General features: G+C 35.8%; 1 protein-coding gene across 6 annotated transcripts in view; it reads right to left on the bottom strand.

The window, feature by feature from the left end:
- Positions 1-20,257, bottom strand: part of LOC143253859 (uncharacterized) — a 123,276-nt gene that overhangs the window by 42,178 nt on the left and 60,841 nt on the right. For 5 of the 6 annotated variants that reach the window (XR_013029871.1, XR_013029873.1, XR_013029874.1 and 2 more), the window contains one exon: positions 6,722-6,748. The exons of the other annotated variant lie outside the window; for it this stretch is intronic. Coding sequence is in view for 1 of the 5 variants with exons in the window: in XM_076508325.1 (XP_076364440.1) it covers positions 6,722-6,748 (27 nt within the window). In the remaining 4 variants the exon portion in view is untranslated. The remainder of the gene's footprint in view (positions 1-6,721; positions 6,749-20,257) is intronic. 6 annotated transcript variants of the gene reach the window in all.

Below are 20,257 nucleotides of genomic sequence, written 5' to 3'. Positions count from 1 at the left end.
TTTGATTTTTAGTTTGTTTATATTTGTTTCCAGCAACGCCAGGGTTTCGTGAACACTACATCCAAACACCAGCATCATATATAATGTTCACAAAACCTGTTGAGAACATCCAACACTGGTACTTGGTTGACTCTAGCCCAAGTGGACCAGCCGATTGACCCAAGGGGGGCAACCCCAAGGCCGCCGCCCGACTATAGGAATTCAAGGCCAAAGTGATGTGTTAGGGTTGGACCCCTCAACCACCAGGATCCTCATCTCCCCTTCACGGGTCGCCACGCTCGGCAAACACGTGGGCAGATGTTTAGATCCCAGAGGAAGTAAACTGAAAGAACAGAACCTTCCTGGGGAAGTCCCCTTATCGCGTACAGGAATCCACACCGAGGGGTGCTGAGAGGAGAAGTGTACATATATATATATATATATAACCATTCCTGAGAGGAGAAAATGTATATAGATATATATATATAAAACCATTCCTGAGAGAAGTGCACGTAGATATATATAAAACAGGATATTAGAAGACACGCAAATATGAAGTCATTTTGTGATATCGCGTCGCAGACAAGAAATCAGTCACAGGTTTACGGGTTATTATTTACTAAATATTTACTAGAACAAGCCCATTACCTACGTGCAGTTTCTTTATACAAAACTAACTAGTTTACTTCCCACGTGACTTATAAAAAATACAATTGTAAGTTGACTTCCAAGGTGGCATTATAAAACTACTTTTGTCAGTTTACTTCTCACACTAAGTTATAGAACTACCGTTGTGGCACCCCAGTGGCTCAGCGGTATGTCTGCGGACTTACAACGCTAAAAACCGGGTTTCGATACCCGTGTTGGGCAAAGCACAGATAGCCCATTGTGTAGCTTTGTGCTTCATTCAAAACAACAACAACTGTTGTGAGAGTATTTTAAGCAAGTAATCGAATACCTTTTCACTCAACTGATTTACAAAAAGAAGCTATGTTTGGTAATTAACACTGAACCACAAGCTGCTAACACAAGTCTCAGGACATCACAATCGACTTGGCAAATGAACTAACAATTAAAGTTTTCACCCCAGACATTTGTATCATAATGTACATAATTACCTAACAGAAACCATCATACAAGTTTCAGACTACGATAAATCACGTTATGTTAAACATTCTTTCTTACTAAAAGTTACTATGGTGTTTTTCCTTCCTTCGATAGCACAACAAACCAATATATCTCAACACAGTGTTAATCCCCAGAAGTTCGTTGGAATAATCGATAGCACGGAAAACACAAATCAAACACCCAAACATTTCTCAAGACTCAAACACCCGGCATTATTCGTTGTATGAAGGAAGATCTTGTGGTTAACGTAAGGAGAAATTGTATAACATCAATTTTTTTTTAAATGTGCAGTGTTTTTCTGACGTTTAAAACCAATCCGTCCCTACAAGAATAATAAAAAACTAGCCGTCTGTTAAGATGACCTCTAGGTTCTTGAAGCCAGAGAACCCCTTTCCCAATGCCATACATTAACAATGATTTTGTTACCTCGATTTCGAGTTAAAGCCTTGCCAATGGTAAAGTTTCGAACTTATAGAAACCTACCTGTATTCAGTTATATTCCTTACATTCTTACCCCACGGGTATCCTCATAACAAATAACCAGGATAGAAAAATACCTTTCAACCTGTACAACAGTTAAGAACTGATTAACGTACCGCGCACTACTGAAGTACACTAAGACTTACAAATTTTAAATAACTAATCAAGTCAGCTACAAGCCACGCCGTCAGGTAAAATGGTCAGATTCAATCTGACACAGATCGCCACGGCCCTCTGTGAACAGTGTACCGTGCTGACGTCAGATCACAATCACGATGTTTACTTCAGATATTTCGGATTAATGTTTCTAGCTTTGCGAGGGATTCTAGTTGCAGCAAGGAACATGAGGTAGTAACTAATACATTATTAGCTCGTCTGCTTTACATCCTAATAGATGGCGCTCAACATCCACGTTTGTTTTTGTTTTTTACAGAAGATTGTTTTAGATATTATACATATATACCAGTGTACCATTACGTTGGTATCAGTGGTGCGAAAAACAAATTCTGAATGATAGGTAAATAAAACGTGTATATATAAATAAGTTAAGTACATGGAAGAGGCAACAAAACTATTAATTCAATAACAAGATCAAACTATTTTAGCAGAAGAAACCACAAAATACCCTGATGTACCTTCATTAAAACCAAACGACTCAATTCAAAGTTCACGATACATCTTAACTTAAAGCACCAAGACTTCGAATAAAATGAAGTTATTCCATTAAAGACATAAGAAATCTCCACCTACTGAAAACAAATGTCATATTTTTCAACAAATACAACAACTAATTTTCAGTAGGTCCAGTTGTTGGAGATCACGTTATCTAAGTCACGTGCACCTACAAAAACCATAAAGCTACTAATGTCACGTGAACACGAGTACATCTAGCACTGCAATCATCTATGGCAGACGAAATATAACCCTAATATCACGTGACGTGCTGCATCTAGCATTATCATCGTGTGTGGTTGACGAAATATAAGCCTAATATCACGTGACGTGTTGCATCTAGAACTGTGATAAAGTGTTTCATAAATGTGCAGTATATAGTAATACGAACCTACAGTAGTAAGAAAATGGTTTCAAGCAAATACAAGCAATATTCAATTCGTTATAAAAAAAAAACCTTTGTGTGCGAGATCTATGGCAGTTCCTACTGTTGGGTAGAATTTATACCCATTACTAAACTCTCGCCAGAATGACGTATACACAAACATACAAAACTAAAATATACTTACGAATATGGTCAAAGTTTCAAAATACACACGGACGAATAGAAAATAACAATAATAAACACAGTGTATTGTAGTTCACTAGTAGAAAACTGGAAACACAACCAACCATCCCGAGTATGGAGACCATAGTGTTTCACCAACATTCACAGTAAGAACTACACTATTTTATTACACTGGCTCAACATAATCAGAACGTAAATCGCTCGTGTTTCTGTGCTGATAAAAATAACAAACTCTTAACTGGAAATAAACAGAAAATATGTTAACTAAACAGAGATTCTATGAAATTAAAATATTTTATCGAGGAAATACAAATACGCCATGGTTACCACTAAATAAACAATGTAACAATAAGACATTTTATCGAGGTAAAACAAGTAACAACAGTATTGAGCCTGTTATCTTTATTGTAACAATAATAAAATTGTTACATATATTGTTGTATCTTAATTGTTTCGTCTGTAAATAAAACCTTTTGTGATTTCGTGATTCACTTGAGTATTTATTTATTCCCAGGTAAAATAATGTATCCTATCGCCAAACCGGAATTATTTCTTAGTTTTAGGTCGTTGATTTAAAAAGCTCATATAAATATTATATATAGCGAAGAAATGACCGCCATAGCATAAAAATGAATATAAAATTAAAACAGCCCAATGTACACGAACTCTACTTAGCTATCTGCCTTCGTTTTTCAGTCATAAAGAGCAGTTCTGGAGAAGTCGTTTTCATGTTATTGCTCGTAAAACACTGAAGTATTATATCGAAAAAGGCACGTTCTGTACCTTTCATCAGTACTGCAAAAGTTTATAGCACTATTATTAAAACAATTACGCCAGTTATAGCTGGGGTTATAAATGATATCTCTGTATCTAGATCAGCTTAAGTCATATCACTGTTTTATAAAACGGCTGTTACTTTTATAAGTGAACACAACCAACAACATAAAGTTCTGTCTTTTCTCCCCCGTGTGTAACACAACCAACAAAGTAATGTTCTGTCTTTTCTCCCCCGTGTGTAACACAACCAAAATGTTGTGACAAACAAGTCTGTACAATATTATGCATATGGCGGTATGTCTACACTCCCTTTGTTTTCTGTTCTGTATCTCATGGAGGTTTTAGTACAAAGAAATAAACATACAGAGGCCCAAACAACGAGGTACAGATACACAAACATACTAAAAAAGATACAGAAAACAGATACGTTAAGGCAGACCTAATGATAAAATATAAGGAAATGATTGAAACGACATTAAGACAACATACCAGAATGTATAGGCTATTTGCCGTATCCGTCAAACATTTACATTCGGAAATTAACATTGGAAGAAGACAAAGTTACCCGAATGTTCCATATAATAGTTTGTTCGCGTGTAACGAACGACTTCTGGAAACGTACATTATAATAATCACATAGACTCAATCTGTATGTGCACGCTCTCGAGGTCTGTTTTACGTATTTATTGTTAGACAGCTTCAAACCCCACACACACACACACCATACAGTCAATTCTGTAGCAACGACTTGCTTCGAGACCTTCAGTCACTTCAATTGATCGATATAATAGTCACTTTAAACAACGTAACGCAGGGATCGAAGTTAGAAGTTTTCATTACGAAAACGTCATTTTACTTTTAATCAGCAGTTAGTCCACCTTTAATCAGGAAACAACTCATCCTTAATTACAAGATAATCCACATTTAATCAGGAAACAACTCATCCTTAATTAGAAGATAATCCACATTTAATCAGGAAACAACTAATCCTTAATTAGAAGATAATCCACATTTAATCAGGAAACAACTCATCCTTAATTAGGAGATAAATCCACCTTTAATCAGGAAGCAACTCATCCTTAATTACAAGATAATCCACATTTAATCAGGAAACAACTCACCCTTAATTACAAGATAATCCACATTTAATCAGGAAACAACTCATCCTTAATTATAAGATAAATCCACCTTTAATCAGGAAGCAACTCATCCTTAATTACAAGATAATCCACATTTAATCAGGAAACAACTCACCCTTAATTACAAGATAATCCACATTTAATCAGGAAACAACTCATCCTTAATTATAAGATAAATCCACTTTTAATCAGGAAACAACTCATCCTTAATTACAAGATAATCCACGTTTAATATGGAAACAACTCCTGTTTTAATCCTGACTACACAACAAACTTCAAGTAAGTAGCTGTCATTTTATTTTCATGCAGTCTCCTTGATTAATAAAAACTGTTTGAAAGCATGGACAGCTCCAGAGAATAAAGAATCATTAGCGACCAAAGGTTCAGTGAAATAGTGTTTTATGGTACGTCAATTTAATTTCCTCCCTCGGAAATATCAACGCTGACATTATTTATTGGCAGTTCCACCCATATTAGAGAGCACACACTATCTCTGGAAGGGATAGGAGAGAGGGTGGGAATTTATTCTGATGGATTCTGCGGCTTTGACGCCATATTGGCTTTGTTAACGGATTGCAAAGAGATGGCTAAAGTGAATGGAACCTGTCATCTGTGATGTAAGGCCCGTTACTTTACCATTACCTCGTCTCACTATATACGTACCATACAGATAATCATGGTGAAAGAAATAAATTCCAGCAAGAGCGGTTACCATGGTCAATAGTAAATAATTCCGAGGACTAGCGTTCAGAAAAACGGAAACTGTGAGCAGCTTATGATAATATTACTTGTTGGAATATTTATACTTGAAAGATAATAGAACACAATGCCCCGACGAATAAGAGAAAACGTATCTTTATATCGTATTTCTTACACCTATACATGGGCAGGTTCCAAATATTCCAAACATAAGGAGCCCTTGAACATAGATACAAACTAAAGGAATAATCAGTTAAGTCTGTTTCCAACTTTAACAAAGATATTAACACAATATTCGGTTAGGCCTATTTGCAGGTTTAACAAAGATATTAACGTAATACTTTGATAAGTATGTCTATTTGCAGTTTTAACAACTATCAATATATTAACGGAATACTTGGATAAGCCCGATATGTAGTGTTAACAAACATTAACATATTAACAAAATACTTGTATAAGCCTGATATACAGTTTTAACAGAGTAGCTCTACTCACACATCATGAAATATCTTTGCGAACAAACTCCATTTCGTTATAAATACCGTATTCATAGGACTATAAATTTTACACATAAAACATAATCATGTATTTCAAATATAAAAACATGGTTGATTTTACATCATAAACACCAAGGTTTTCACACCTAATAGCGACATCTATACATCATACAAACATAGGACCTGATACTCAGAACACATACACTCGCAATTGGCGGCTCGCGGAATCGAAATCTGTCACCGAACATGCTCACCATTTCAGCCGTGTGTGATCGAAAGGCGTAGCTCAAGAGTTGGCGATGGGTGGTGTTAATTACGTGCCTTCACTCTAGTCAGAAGTTTTTAAGTTACAGACGATTAGCTCTGCGCGAAACTCAATAAATAAAAAATGTCACTGAAGTTCAATATACACAAGAAACGTGGATAGTTTAAAACTGACAGTTAAATCCCACTATTGGAAAATATTAACGGTGTCTAGGTATCGGTCTCGTAATATATACATTGTTATACTTTAAGACAAATAGTCCATAGTGCAACAAACCACGTTATATGGGGAACATCCGTTTGTCTTATGAAACAAATAGTCCTTAATACACCAAATTTAGTGTGACGTTTAAATATCTCGAGTAGCAACGTGACGGGCTTTTTAACAGTTGAATAAAAATATTTGAAAAATATAAATTATTATAGTTCCATATCGACCAGTAGCTTACCAGTGATGTGACATACAAGTTAGGTTTAATTAACAGTCAACCTATGCTCAACTTATAACTTCTACTCACCTTGTCTTCTTCACTTTCACTGTCACACTGCGGAAAAAATAAAAAAATAATTAATATTTTACAAAATGTCTTATGGAGAAAGACAAGAGACAGAAAGAAGTGTTTAGAAGAACTGTTTCCACACGCGCGGAATGAGAAACGAACAACTAGCTACAGAGAAAACCAGTCAGAAAGTAAAGTTATGAAACGCTCCGTAATCCCCAGTAAACGCAACACTTAAAAATTATTTAGACAAGACTACAGTAAATTAATTTCTGAGACTATTGTTTCTTTTACAGTATCTACATTTTTGTATGCAATCAATAGCAAGCGTGGGGGAGCATATACCCGATTCGATTTTATTACTCATCAGGATCGCTACAAGCACACCATCAAATTGAAGGAAGGATTAAAGTAGATTAATCTGAGACGTTGATCGAAGTAAGTTGCATTAATCGAAAAGGTTTGTACGTCTGACTCCAAAACTATAATTATACCTTAAATCTGTCAAAAGATAACGAAGCTATGAGGTAAAAAGTTGTACTTCAATAAAATAAGCTCAGAACCGTTGTATGAACCGTTATGCCGCGGCTTAAAAGTGAGAAACAAATACAAGGAAATAGACACAACACGGACAACCATTAGAACATTAGTTTTGCTTAGGGCAAACTTTAACTGTGTCTTTTGGTGTTTATCAGTATTTTACCTTCGTCTCTTTTCTCTTCTCTGTCATTTTTCACCATGTAATATATTCTAAAGAACGATCAAAAACTCTTGGCCAGTATATACTGAAACACAGTTACTAACATTAATCGCACAGTTAAGCCTGACACGATAAAACCTCGACTTCGATTGATCGTCGTTGTTCTGAAAGAGTAACACAATAGTATTGTCTGTATGTGTGTATGCGTGCATGTTGCACGTCAGAAAACAGTTATCACGTGACACTGCGCGCGCATCTTTCGATATCGAGAGAGGATTCAATGAAAACATGAGCCATTTCTCACTTGGTGTTCATTGTATCCTAAGAACACACAAATATATCGAGAGAGGATTCAATGAAAACATGAGCCATTTCTCACTTGGTGTTCATTGTATCCTAAGAACACAAATATATCGAGAGAGGATTCAATGAAAACATGAGCCATTTCTCACTTGGTGTTCATTGTATCCTAAGAACACAAATATATCGAGAGAGGATTCAATGAAAACATGAGCCATTTCTCACTTGGTGTTCATTGTATCCTAAGAACACAAATATATCGAGAGAGGATTCAATGAAAACATGAGCCATTTCTCACTTGGTGTTCATTGTATCCTAAGAACACACAAATATATCGAGAGAGGATTCAATGAAAACATGAGCCATTTCTCACTTGGTGTTCATTGTATCCTAAGAACACACAAATATATCGAGAGAGGATTCAATGAAAACATGAGCCATTTCTCACTTGGTGTTCATTGTATCCTAAGAACACACAAATATATCGAGAGAGGATTCAATGAAAACATGAGCCATTTCTCACTTGGTGTTCATTGTATCCTAAGAACACACAAATATATCGAGAGAGGATTCAATGAAAACATGAGCCATTTCTCACTTGGTGTTCATTGTATCCTAAGAACACAAATATATCGAGAGAGGATTCAATGAAAACATGAGCCATTTCTCACTTGGTGTTCATTGTATCCTAAGAACACAAATATATCGAGAGAGGATTCAATGAAAACATGAGCCATTTCTCACTTGGTGTTCATTGTATCCTAAGAACACACAAATATATCGAGAGAGGATTCAATGAAAACATGAGCCATTTCTCACTTGGTGTTCATTGTATCCTAAGAACACACAAATATATCGAGAGAGGATTCAATGAAAACATGAGCCATTTCTCACTTGGTGTTCATTGTATCCTAAGAACACACAAATATATCGAGAGAGGATTCAATGAAAACATGAGCCATTTCTCACTTGGTGTTCATTGTATCCTAAGAACACACAAATATATCGAGAGAGGATTCAATGAAAACATGAGCCATTTCTCATTTCTCACTTGGTGTTCATTGTATCCTAAGAACACACAAATATATCGAGAGAGGATTCAATGAAAACATGAGCCATTTCTCACTTGGTGTTCATTGTATCCTAAGAACACACAAATATATCGAGAGAGGATTCAATGAAAACATGAGCCATTTCTCACTTGGTGTTCATTGTATCCTAAGAACACAAATATATCGAGAGAGGATTCAATGAAAACATGAGCCATTTCTCACTTGGTGTTCATTGTATCCTAAGAACACAAAATATATCGAGAGAGGATTCAATGAAAACATGAGCCATTTCTCACTTGGTGTTCATTGTATCCTAAGAACACAAAATATATCGAGAGAGGATTCAATGAAAACATGAGCCATTTCTCACTTGGTGTTCATTGTATCCTAAGAACACACAAATATATCGAGAGAGGATTCAATGAAAACATGAGCCATTTCTCACTTGGTGTTCATTGTATCCTAAGAACACAAATATATCGAGAGAGGATTCAATGAAAACATGAGCCATTTCTCACTTGGTGTTCATTGTATCCTAAGAACACAAATATATCGAGAGAGGATTCAATGAAAACATGAGCCATTTCTCACTTGGTGTTCATTGTATCCTAAGAACACAAATATATCGAGAGAGGATTCAATGAAAACATGAGCCATTTCTCACTTGGTGTTCATTGTATCCTAAGAACACAAATATATCGAGAGAGGATTCAATGAAAACATGAGCCATTTCTCACTTGGTGTTCATTGTATCCTAAGAACACACAAATATATCGAGAGAGGATTCAATGAAAACATGAGCCATTTCTCACTTGGTGTTCATTGTATCCTAAGAACACACAAATATATCGAGAGAGGATTCAATGAAAACATGAGCCATTTCTCACTTGGTGTTCATTGTATCCTAAGAACACACAAATATATCGAGAGAGGATTCAATGAAAACATGAGCCATTTCTCACTTGGTGTTCATTGTATCCTAAGAACACAAATATATGTATACATTTTACCAGCAATCGTGTTTATAGTTGACTCCTTTCAACTTGTCTTTATTCACTGGAAAAGTAACGAACATTATAAAATACATTCTAAAATGGTCGCTTGAACAACTTGTCATATGTTTATACCAATAGCTTCTATATAACAACACCTAGAAATAATACTATAACGTAGAAACTCTGTTATACACAAAAACTTCTATGTAACAAATATATATATGGATATCTTTTATCCTACAAACATTAACTGCTATATAACAGTAATATATAACTTCTATATAACAGATATATAGATATATAAAACTTCTCTATCAGACATATAATACCTATATAACTTATGTTGCTATATATCTGCTCGCTTCTGCTATCACTTCTAAAACCCAAAGTACACCATACTTCAGTGACACCACATATCAAAACCACAAAAGTGTACCCCAACCGTTCGTCTTCACTTTACTTCTCACACGAAGCAGTGGCGACACTGTTTTTATTTCTACAAGTGTTAGCAGCTTTAATCACACAGTTATCTAGAAATATTAAAGGCATAGCTAGGAACATTCACAGTTACAGCTGTGGATATTATGAACGGTGTTAGCTAGAAAATAGAAACTCTAGTTTGAATATCAGAGACGCAGTTAGCTGAGAATATTAAAGTTAGGTACAATTAGATGAAGATATCACGGATACATTCAGCTGGGAGTATTAGGGTTAGGTACAATCAGATGAAGATATAAGGGATTCATTCACCTGGGAATATCACAGACATCTGAGAATGTTCAGTTCACTAGACATATTTTGTTGACAAAACGTGGTTATTCCTAAAAGGTGGTTGAACGTTTCTTCTCACGTCTACATGAGGTTCTTTGTTACAGAAGTGGTCCCTGGTTCGAGTGTCGATGTCATAGACATCACCAACGTGATATCATTATACCTCTTCGCTAGCTGCTTCAATAAACAAGAATTAACGACCGGATATTACTAATTAACATCAAGATTTACTTCTATTGACTGCGTGAGTTAAATGCTTGGATGTGAAAGCTACCTAGGTTAAATAAAATCTCACCAAGAGTACGAAATTGCCAAATAGCGTGACAAGAAACGGAGTTGACAGCTAAACTGTATTCGACATAGTAAGCCAATCATTTAATATTGTACATAACACAGTTTTCACATTCTACAGACACGCACAAAAACATTCTATAAAGACAGACATACGACCAGTGTTCTATCCAAGTTGCGCCGCCACACAACAACAGATCAAGTGCCACGCATTTCCTCAGTAATGATGAGGATTATCATGTTAACGGCCCTAATGCTCCTGGCCGTCGATAGGGCTAAACCCCAAATAATTAACTGGTAGCGCCGGAGAGCGACCGAATGACCCAATATGGTTGATGATCTAAAAATACCCCATAAGAAACTGGTAGTGCACATCAGCACATTGCCTTTATACTGAAGCACATTAACACATTCATTAAGCACATAGAATGAAATAATTAGAGGGAAGAACCAACTTTTCGAATCCATACAGTAAAAAAGTCAACACCATATTCTATTTGGTAACTAAGTTTAACAAATCAAAAAGAAAATATACAAAATCTTTCTTCTTTGAAAGAGAACATTCTGACTCTCTTATCCATGTAGCAGCAACAAAACCTTACTCATACACCCAGAAACAAACATTCAAGCCCTAAAACAATGGTATTACACTTGTGTTGTATACAACCCGACGAATGAAAATATCAAAATATTACACTAAACAACAACACAATACTTAGTAAAAATCTAAACGCTGAAGTCTATTTCCAAGGGACCATCTAATATTACTTACACAAAACTGAAAGTAACTTCAGAACTTTCAACAGATTGATAGTTAGTTAACTTCAACCAGTTAAACCTCACAACTTTAATACCGGTACAAAGGTTGATGGTTAGTTTACTTCAACCAGTTAAACCTCACAACTTTAATACCGGTACAAAGGTTGATGGTTAGTTTACTTCAACCAGTTAAACCTCACAACTTTAATACCGGTACAAAGGTTGATGGTTAGTTTACTTCAACCAGTTAAACCTCACAACTTTAATACCGGTATAAAGGTTGATGGTTAGTTTACTTCAACCAGTTAAACCTCACAACTTTAATACCGGTATAAAGGTTGATGGTTAGTTTACTTCAACCAGTTAAACCTCACAACTTTAATACCGGTATAAAGGTTGATGGTTAGTTTACTTCAACCAGTTAAACCTCACAACTTTAATACCGGTATAAAGGTTGATGGTTATTTACTTCAACCAGTTAAACCTCACAACTTTAATACCGGTATAAAGGTTGATGGTTAGTTTACTTCAACCAGTTAAACCTCACAACTTTAATACCGGTATAAAGGTTGATGGTTAGTTTACTTCAACCAGTTAAACCTCACAACTTTAATACCGGTATAAAGGTTGATGGTTAGTTTACTTCAACCAGTTAAACCTCACAACTTTAATACCGGTACAAAGGTTGATGATTAGTTTACTTCAACCAGATAAACCTCACAATTTTAATACCGGTACAAAGGTTGATGGTTAGTTTACTTCAACCAGATAAATCTCAGAACTTTAATGCCGGTACAAAGGTTGATGGTTAGTTTACTTCAACCAGATAAATCTCAGAACTGTAATACCGGTACAAAGGTTGATGGTTAGTTTACTTCAACCAGATAAATCTCAGAACTTTAATACCGGTACAAAGGTTGATGGTTAGTTTACTTCAACCAGATAAATCTCAGAACTTTAATACCGGTACAAATATTGATAGCTACCGTCATGGGCATCCGTTCTGTCAACCTATCTTGTCAAACTAACGTGTCCACTTCGTGTGTCACGCGATCAAACTAACGTGTCCTCTTCATCACGTGTCACACGACCAAACTAATGTGCCCACTTCATCATGTGTAGGCCCGACATGGCCAGGTGATTAAGGTACTTGACTTGTAATCCGTGGGTCGCGGGTTCGAATCCCCGTCACACCAAAAATTCTCGCCTTTTCAGTCATGGGACATTATAACGTTACAGTCAATCCCACTATTCGTTGGTAAAAGAGCGCGCAAGAGTTAGCAGTGAGTGATGATGAGTAGCTGCCTTCCCTCTAGTCCTACACTGCGAAATTGGGAACAGCCAGCGCAGATAGCCCTCAAGTAGATTTGCGCGAAATTCAAAACAATCAATCATCATGTGTAACACGATCAAACTAACGTGCCCACTTCATCATGTGTCACACGATCAAACTCGCGTGCTCGAGCTACATGATCAAGCTGTTGTTAGAATCTGTGTATAAAAACACTTGTTAGTCCAGTTCTGGTCCAATTTGTATTTGTATTTTGAATTTCGCACAAAGTTACTCGAGGGCTATCTGTCCCTAATTTAGCAGTGTAAGACTAGAGGGAAGGCAGCTAGTCATCACCACCCACCGCCAACTCTTGAGCTACTCTTTTATCAACGAATAATGGGATTGACCGTCACGTTATAACGCCCTCACGGCTGAAAGGGCGAGCATGTTTGGCGCGACGGGGATGCGAACCCGCGACCCTCAGATTACGAGTCGCACGTCTTAACACACTTGGCCATGCCGGGCCTTCTGGTCCAAAGTTTCGCAGAACTGAGTGGCAGCACGCAGTGATGATAGAACCTTCTAAACAACTATTTAAAAATATTATTTTCTCTAATCAGATAATCCGCTAGATAACGATGTTTGAGAAAATTGTAAAAATGTATAATGAGCTTTATTTAACTAACTTTTCTCAGATTTTGTTGTCCTGTTTTTTATCTTACAAAATATTATTACATCTTCGTTATCTCTTCTTTACAAGCAGCGCATTGTTTTTTTTTTACTTACTAGCACCAAAAACCAAAGTTTGATAAAAACAGGACAACAAATAAATAAAGGAAACCAGACCAATTATATTCTACTTCCTGTCTGTTTCCTTTTAAATAATTCAACGCTGTATAACTAATATTTCCTAAGATAATAATTACAAAAACAGGGTGACACCTACTCTACCTTCCAAGCAGCCACGTGCTTCTCATTAATTAAGCTCTTTTGCTCGAGGTGACAGAAAGTATCCTTACTTTGAGTCAAACAAAAACTCTGTCATAAAGTAGTATACTAAATATTTTCCTTTACTACAGAAGACATTAAATCAGAGGAGTAGAAAGGACAACCATTTTGACCACAGCTAACTTCGACCGTCTAACCTTCTCTTTCTTCCTGATACGATTCAACCCCCCTTCTCCTTTTCGCCTCTCTCAACGGGACCTTTTCCATTAGCCTTGGCAACATGGAAGTTATAATATGTAACATAAAGCGACAGAACTTTAAATGAATACAGGCTGTTTGTTACTAGGCAATATACGAGTTTTTAGTTCTATTGAGCCTCGACCCAGGTAAGCTAGGGTATACCTCAGAAATTAAGACACATAATATACACAAAAATAATGTGCGAGAACGAATGTTTTGTTTGGAGATCTAATAACATCAATATCTTCATAACTATAAAACAAAGAACCTGATATAAATATAGAAGCTCATGTTCGTTTCGTTACTTGTGGTATAAGTGTTAACACCAGGAAGTCAGGATGAAGCTGGTGTCCAATTCATTCGTTACTGCGAAGTCAAAGGTTAGGATAAAGTTACCACGAAGTTAACAACGAAACATTCGAAGTGAAAACTAACTGACCACATGTTTATACTTGTTACCAGCGCAGGTTAAATACAATTTATATGAACAATTTGTGTATATGTTGATATAAGGTCGCGTTGTCGCACTTGCGAACGGAGCGACATATTTAGTTCCTGCATGTTTAGTTTACAAGTTCCGTTCATTCTGCAGTGTAATGGCTCCTGTGATAACCTTTGGTCTTTGTCAAGGGGATATCTGTTAAGCTAAAATAGCAAGGCTTAGGAAACGGCAGTCTTTACGTGACTACACAACATTTTTCAAAGCATAAGAAACCAACAGGTCATATTGCTATAAAAGTGATAATTGTGTTGTCTATGTTACCATTCAACACCCAGAGTTTACCAGGTTAATTGTCGTTTTTTTTTTTTTTATTAACTGGAAACTGTCCTCTGATTTACACGGTATATTTTGTTTCAAGATTTCTGCCTGAAGAGAGTATTAAAAAAAAAAGAGAGCTTGAAACAGTGTACATTTCGACTTTTCACTTTGAATTCAAAGACATGCGTACTTAATCGGTTAAATAAATCAATTATTAACTTCCACAAAGCAGAATAAGCAATTAGCTCCTAATGAGGTCATTGGGGAGTTAATAACAAAATCTAAAGGAAGGATGGAATTATCTAACGTTGTCTTAGTTTGTAATAAACATCACGTACACTGCAGATGTTCCTTTTTGCAAGTCGATTAATTTGTCCACTTTAAATTCCGTACCAGAAACAAGTAGAAACAGATCTGTTCTTCCTATCTAACAAAACAAAATGAGGAAGAATTCATCTGCAGAGCACGTGATTTTTTCTATTACAAACATTTGGCCCATTTTAAACAGCTTTGCCACCTATCGGCATTAAACCGCAACTTTTAAAGTTCCTAGGTTTTTTCGCGTCTACGTGGCTGTTTTAGCAAGCATGCTCCGCTGTGTCCACACCAGAACTCTAACCTCGAGTTTACCACTGAGCCAACAGAGAACTTTCATACAAAGGAAAATTAATATTATACTATGCTCAGAGTCAAACAAAAGGAACTGCATTCACCATAAACGAAGGTTAATTGCACTAAGTATACACAGCATAATTCTTACACTGTGTGATCAGGACACCAAAAAAGTTATGGCTTGATCACAATGGCATGTGACACGTCAGTTCATTCATACACCATGAATAATTAAACCGGTTGCCATAATAACTGCATCTCTGAACATACCGGTAGTGTGGTGAAGATATTATACAAGTTTCTTTACCTTTAAGTCAAAAGAACCTATAAATGCAGGAGTATATGGTTCGATACGTCGTGTGGTTCAAGATTGACCTCGCTTCTTTTGCAGAAGTTTGTTAAGGATAATTAGAGTTTTAAAAACACGTGACAAGGAAGAAGATATTTCATGACAGGCAACACAAAACTAGAATGTTCCTCTGAGGAACTTTGCTGTAGAAATGAAAAAAAAAAACGACTCAGTTACCGAGTTTCTGTAAATCTCTCCCATGACGTGTCATTTCTTGGGGCGTAATAAAAAATGTAGGGAACTTTGGATTTCATACAAAAAATCCGGCAAAATAGTACGCTGACTGATGATGACAGAACACAATAAAAGTCTGGATCTTACAGAAAATCCCAGGGATTGTTACATTACTTTGTTGAATAACAGAATGGAGTCCTGTGATAACGTTCCTATCAGAAAAACGCGGATTATTGATATACCACATTATCACTAGTTTAGTTAAATTGTTTGTTTTGAATTTCACACAAAACTACTAGAGGGCTACCTGTGCTAGTCATCCCTAATTTAGTAATGATAAACTAGAAGGAAGGCAGATAATCAAAACCACCTACCACCAACTCTTCGATTGCTCTTTTACTAAAGAATAGTAGTATTGGCCATCATGTTATAACGCCCTCATGGCTGAAAGGGCGAGCATGTTCGATGACAGGGATTCAAACCCACATTTGTTTGAATAACCGCCTGGTCAGATGTTCTAATCAAGCAACAAATATCAAACTGACTCAAAGTAGGCCTGGCAGTTAGGGCGATCTGATTTACACGTGGTGAGGACCAAATAAACCTAACTACACGTGAAAATCAGTATTATGTGGCTGAGAGAAAACAGTTGAGAATCGCCATGTTCTGTAATTTTTATGAATGTACTTCGTTACTCTGTACTAACGATAAATTCTGATCAAATAAATCGAACTACGTACTACAACTTTTCAAGCCATGTTATATCTGCAAGTTAAATTAAGATATTTAGGATTTCAACACTTATTACACAAAATATTAACAAATCCAGTGTTCAAGCTATAAGGTAATTAAGCCAAGGTATATACTATGTTCTATATTAGGTCAATTAAAGCTTTACTGATGACATATATTAATAGTTACGAAGATTTTTTTCTACTGAAGTGTCGTCATCTCGTGGCCAAAAAGTGAAAATACTTATCTGAACGAACAAAGTTTAACATCATAGTTTAGTATAGCTTGTTCATTATTTATTATTACGTACTATACTAAGTATTTTCTAGGGAACAATTACTGCAGTAAAACAAATTCACTTAATTTGTACAACGAAGTTTTAATTGAGCTAAACTAGATGGATGCATATAGAACCTACATGTATTGAAAATCTGGTTAGTAATTCCACATGGGTGTATAATAAAAAAGCAGGTTCAGGATAAACTACAGAGAAAATAAAACGATTTGGGTTGTTGCTGGAAATTTGAAATGCGGAGAGTGAATACGTTATATCAAAACTATTTTGAAGCCTCACATAATAACAATCCATGTTGCCAAGTCAGACCAATCAATATCTATCTTGACAACAACACTGCAGCGTAGTTTTTATTGCAAAAGGTTCCGTTGTGAGGCTGTCAACCTAAAGCGCATCCCTTCTTACTGCAGGCTTTCCATAAGCCATTTATTGTAGAAAGACGACGGTTTCACACCACCTCTTTCAAGAATTTTATTTCCCACACACCCATAGGAGCTGCATCCAGTGTCTTAATTGGTATATTCTTTTATGAAATAGCATGAATATCTGTTTCATTCTCTATTTGTTTGAGATACGTGACGGTTGAACTTACATATGGTGGAAGCAGCTTATGTGCATGTGACTTGTGTTGATTGAGTTACAGATGGAGATTCTTTTTGATTATATTATGTACTGTCACCTGAGACACTTGAGTGGTTTCTGATACTGATATTTATGTTAGTGGATTCTCATTTGTGACACACTATTTTTACAGTGACTGGGTTACGACTTGTGTCAAGCCTACATCTGGGTCCCCACGTTGATCCATATAACTTTGTGTTTCATTTCTATTAAGTAGATGGAAAAATGTCAATTGGGGAAATTCTAAATTTCCAATCTGAATACATCTGCATAATATGGGTGTGCAAATAACTTGTGTTGAATTTCTGGTGGTATCAAACTACCTACAAAACGTCAAAGTCAAATTTTAGTTCTGATACATGTTGTCCCACTGCAGCTTTATATCAGTTGTAGTTGTCACATGACTTCATGATTTAATAATAGGGATCGACAAGGTTAACAAATAATAATTCACGTGCCAAAAAACCACCCTATTAAATTCCTAAGTGAAAAAATGACTATTCAGGTATTGGTTATGATAATACAGTATTGAGCAAAAGTGATATGACAAGTGAACCATCAGGTTTCAGGCTACTTTCTAAGAAAAGTGAAAGATGAATCACATGTGAAACATCAACATTTTATTAACCTTCATGTTTAGTCCAACAGAAATTCAGTGGAAGTGTCTGAGTTTGACAAACAGTTAACATCTTGTGTCCACATTTGTTTTAATAACTGTAAACAATCTTTCAGACATTGCTGTAACATAATTAATCACCATGTCCTTTGGAATTTTACTGCAAATATTTCTAATATATTCCCATAAAGTTTCTTGGGAAGTAACTTTTGATTTGCCAAGATTTTCATCTGTCAAATCTTCGATCTGCTCAACTGGGTTGATGAGACTAGGGCTCTGTGAGGTCATTGTATCATTTGAATGACTCAAGCAGCTTCTCTCTCTTAACTAAATAATTTTTACATAGGTTGGATGAACATTTGAGGTCATTACTTTCTTGGTAGTAGAATTATTTACCAATAATTCAGAAACAGCTGGGTATATTATGATGGACCAGTATCTGATGGTACTTGCACTGGTCCATTATTCCATATATTTTGCAAATATCTCCTGTTGCCTCAACAGAAAAAACCCCTAAACCTAAGTTTATGGTAGGTGCTATGCATTGAGGTGTGTTTCACCTTTTTTTCATCGGATGTATAACCTATATTTTAACCCAAATGTTTCAAACTTGGACTCATCCATCCATAACAACCTTTTCCAGTCACCAAAGTTTTTGTACTTATTTCACAAATTTCAGTCTCTTGACAACATTTAGAGATTGAAGTAAAGGTTTTTAACTGCTACATGGCCAAATATTCCATTCTTGTTGAATTTTCTTGATACTGTGGACCTGAACACCCCTGTCAGTTGGTACATGGTTGTGTATCTTATGCTTGGGTCTTCCTTCTGTCCTGAAGGCTTCATAAACAAAGATACTTAACATCATTTAGTATAGGTGTTCTGTCTCTTACATTCCTAGTTTGAAATTTATCTGTCTCGGCCTCACGATTTTGGATGTACTTAACCTGAGGGAATATTTCAAGTCTACAGCAATTTGTTTTGAGAGTCCAACCAGCATCAAGTAAGGTTTTATGTGAACTCTCTGATCTACTGACAATTCTCTACACTTTTTGAGTCGTGACATAATAATAAAACTTAATATATAGTGTTAAACACTGTTTTTATCAATGTTCATTTGTAGAGTGCTATGAAACTGATTTCTTCTAGAATATACTGGTACCATATGCTGGCTTCTTTCAATATAGTTAAGACGCTGCATAGGTTACCACGACATTTATTTCAGACCCTAAACTTGATCAGTATGTTCCTTCACACAAAATCCTTATTATATGTCCTTGTTACAAGTATGTGGGAATTATAAAGAATGATAAGTATTCTCATCCTGGTTCATTCAGCTGTCAACAGGGATCAACAAAACATTACCACAGTATTGACCACAGTGTTGAAATTTACATTCTGTAATGGCATGGAAGAATTAGCCCCATAAAATGGAAAGATTGACAAACTATTCTCTTGTCCTAATACTTCTGCACAGAATGATATTATGTACATATTCACTAATAAGATGCTAAAAAAGTCGCTAACGTTTCCGGTAAAACAATTCAAAACTTTCTAAAACATCAAATGTCACGTCTGCTACCTACATACCTGGTCAAGTCAGCGGGGCTAGCCCCTAGACGGCTCAATATTGCACAAAATATCTCCATCTTACTCGACTGGTCTGTGGGTATCTGCTTTTGATATCCCGATAAATACATACAGAATTTTATAAAGGGTTAACAGATCATGCACGTACCTAAATATCTTTTCAACACAACAGATGACATCACATATTAATGAATGAACAAGCAATAATTTCTATGGATGAAGCATATACTTTGTACAGGTGTAACATAAAAAGTGAGGAAGAATGAATATTAAAAATTATGAATTTCAAAACGAAATATGGGTAATGCTACAAAAAGTAATCAAATAAGAATCAGAACCATCATCACAAATGTATAAAGTTAAATCTCTACTGTGGCAGTTTTATATATATTTATCTATAGGCCAAAGTAAGGATTACATATTCTAAATTTGTGATTGTGGTCATAATTCATGTAAAAGTTATAGCATTAAAGGAT

Source organism: Tachypleus tridentatus, chromosome 6 (assembly GCF_004210375.1).
Source record: "Tachypleus tridentatus isolate NWPU-2018 chromosome 6, ASM421037v1, whole genome shotgun sequence".
Classification (NCBI taxonomy): domain Eukaryota; kingdom Metazoa; phylum Arthropoda; class Merostomata; order Xiphosura; family Limulidae; genus Tachypleus; species Tachypleus tridentatus.
Note: the sequence above shows the minus strand (reverse complement) of the source record. Positions and strands in the feature narration are given on the sequence as shown.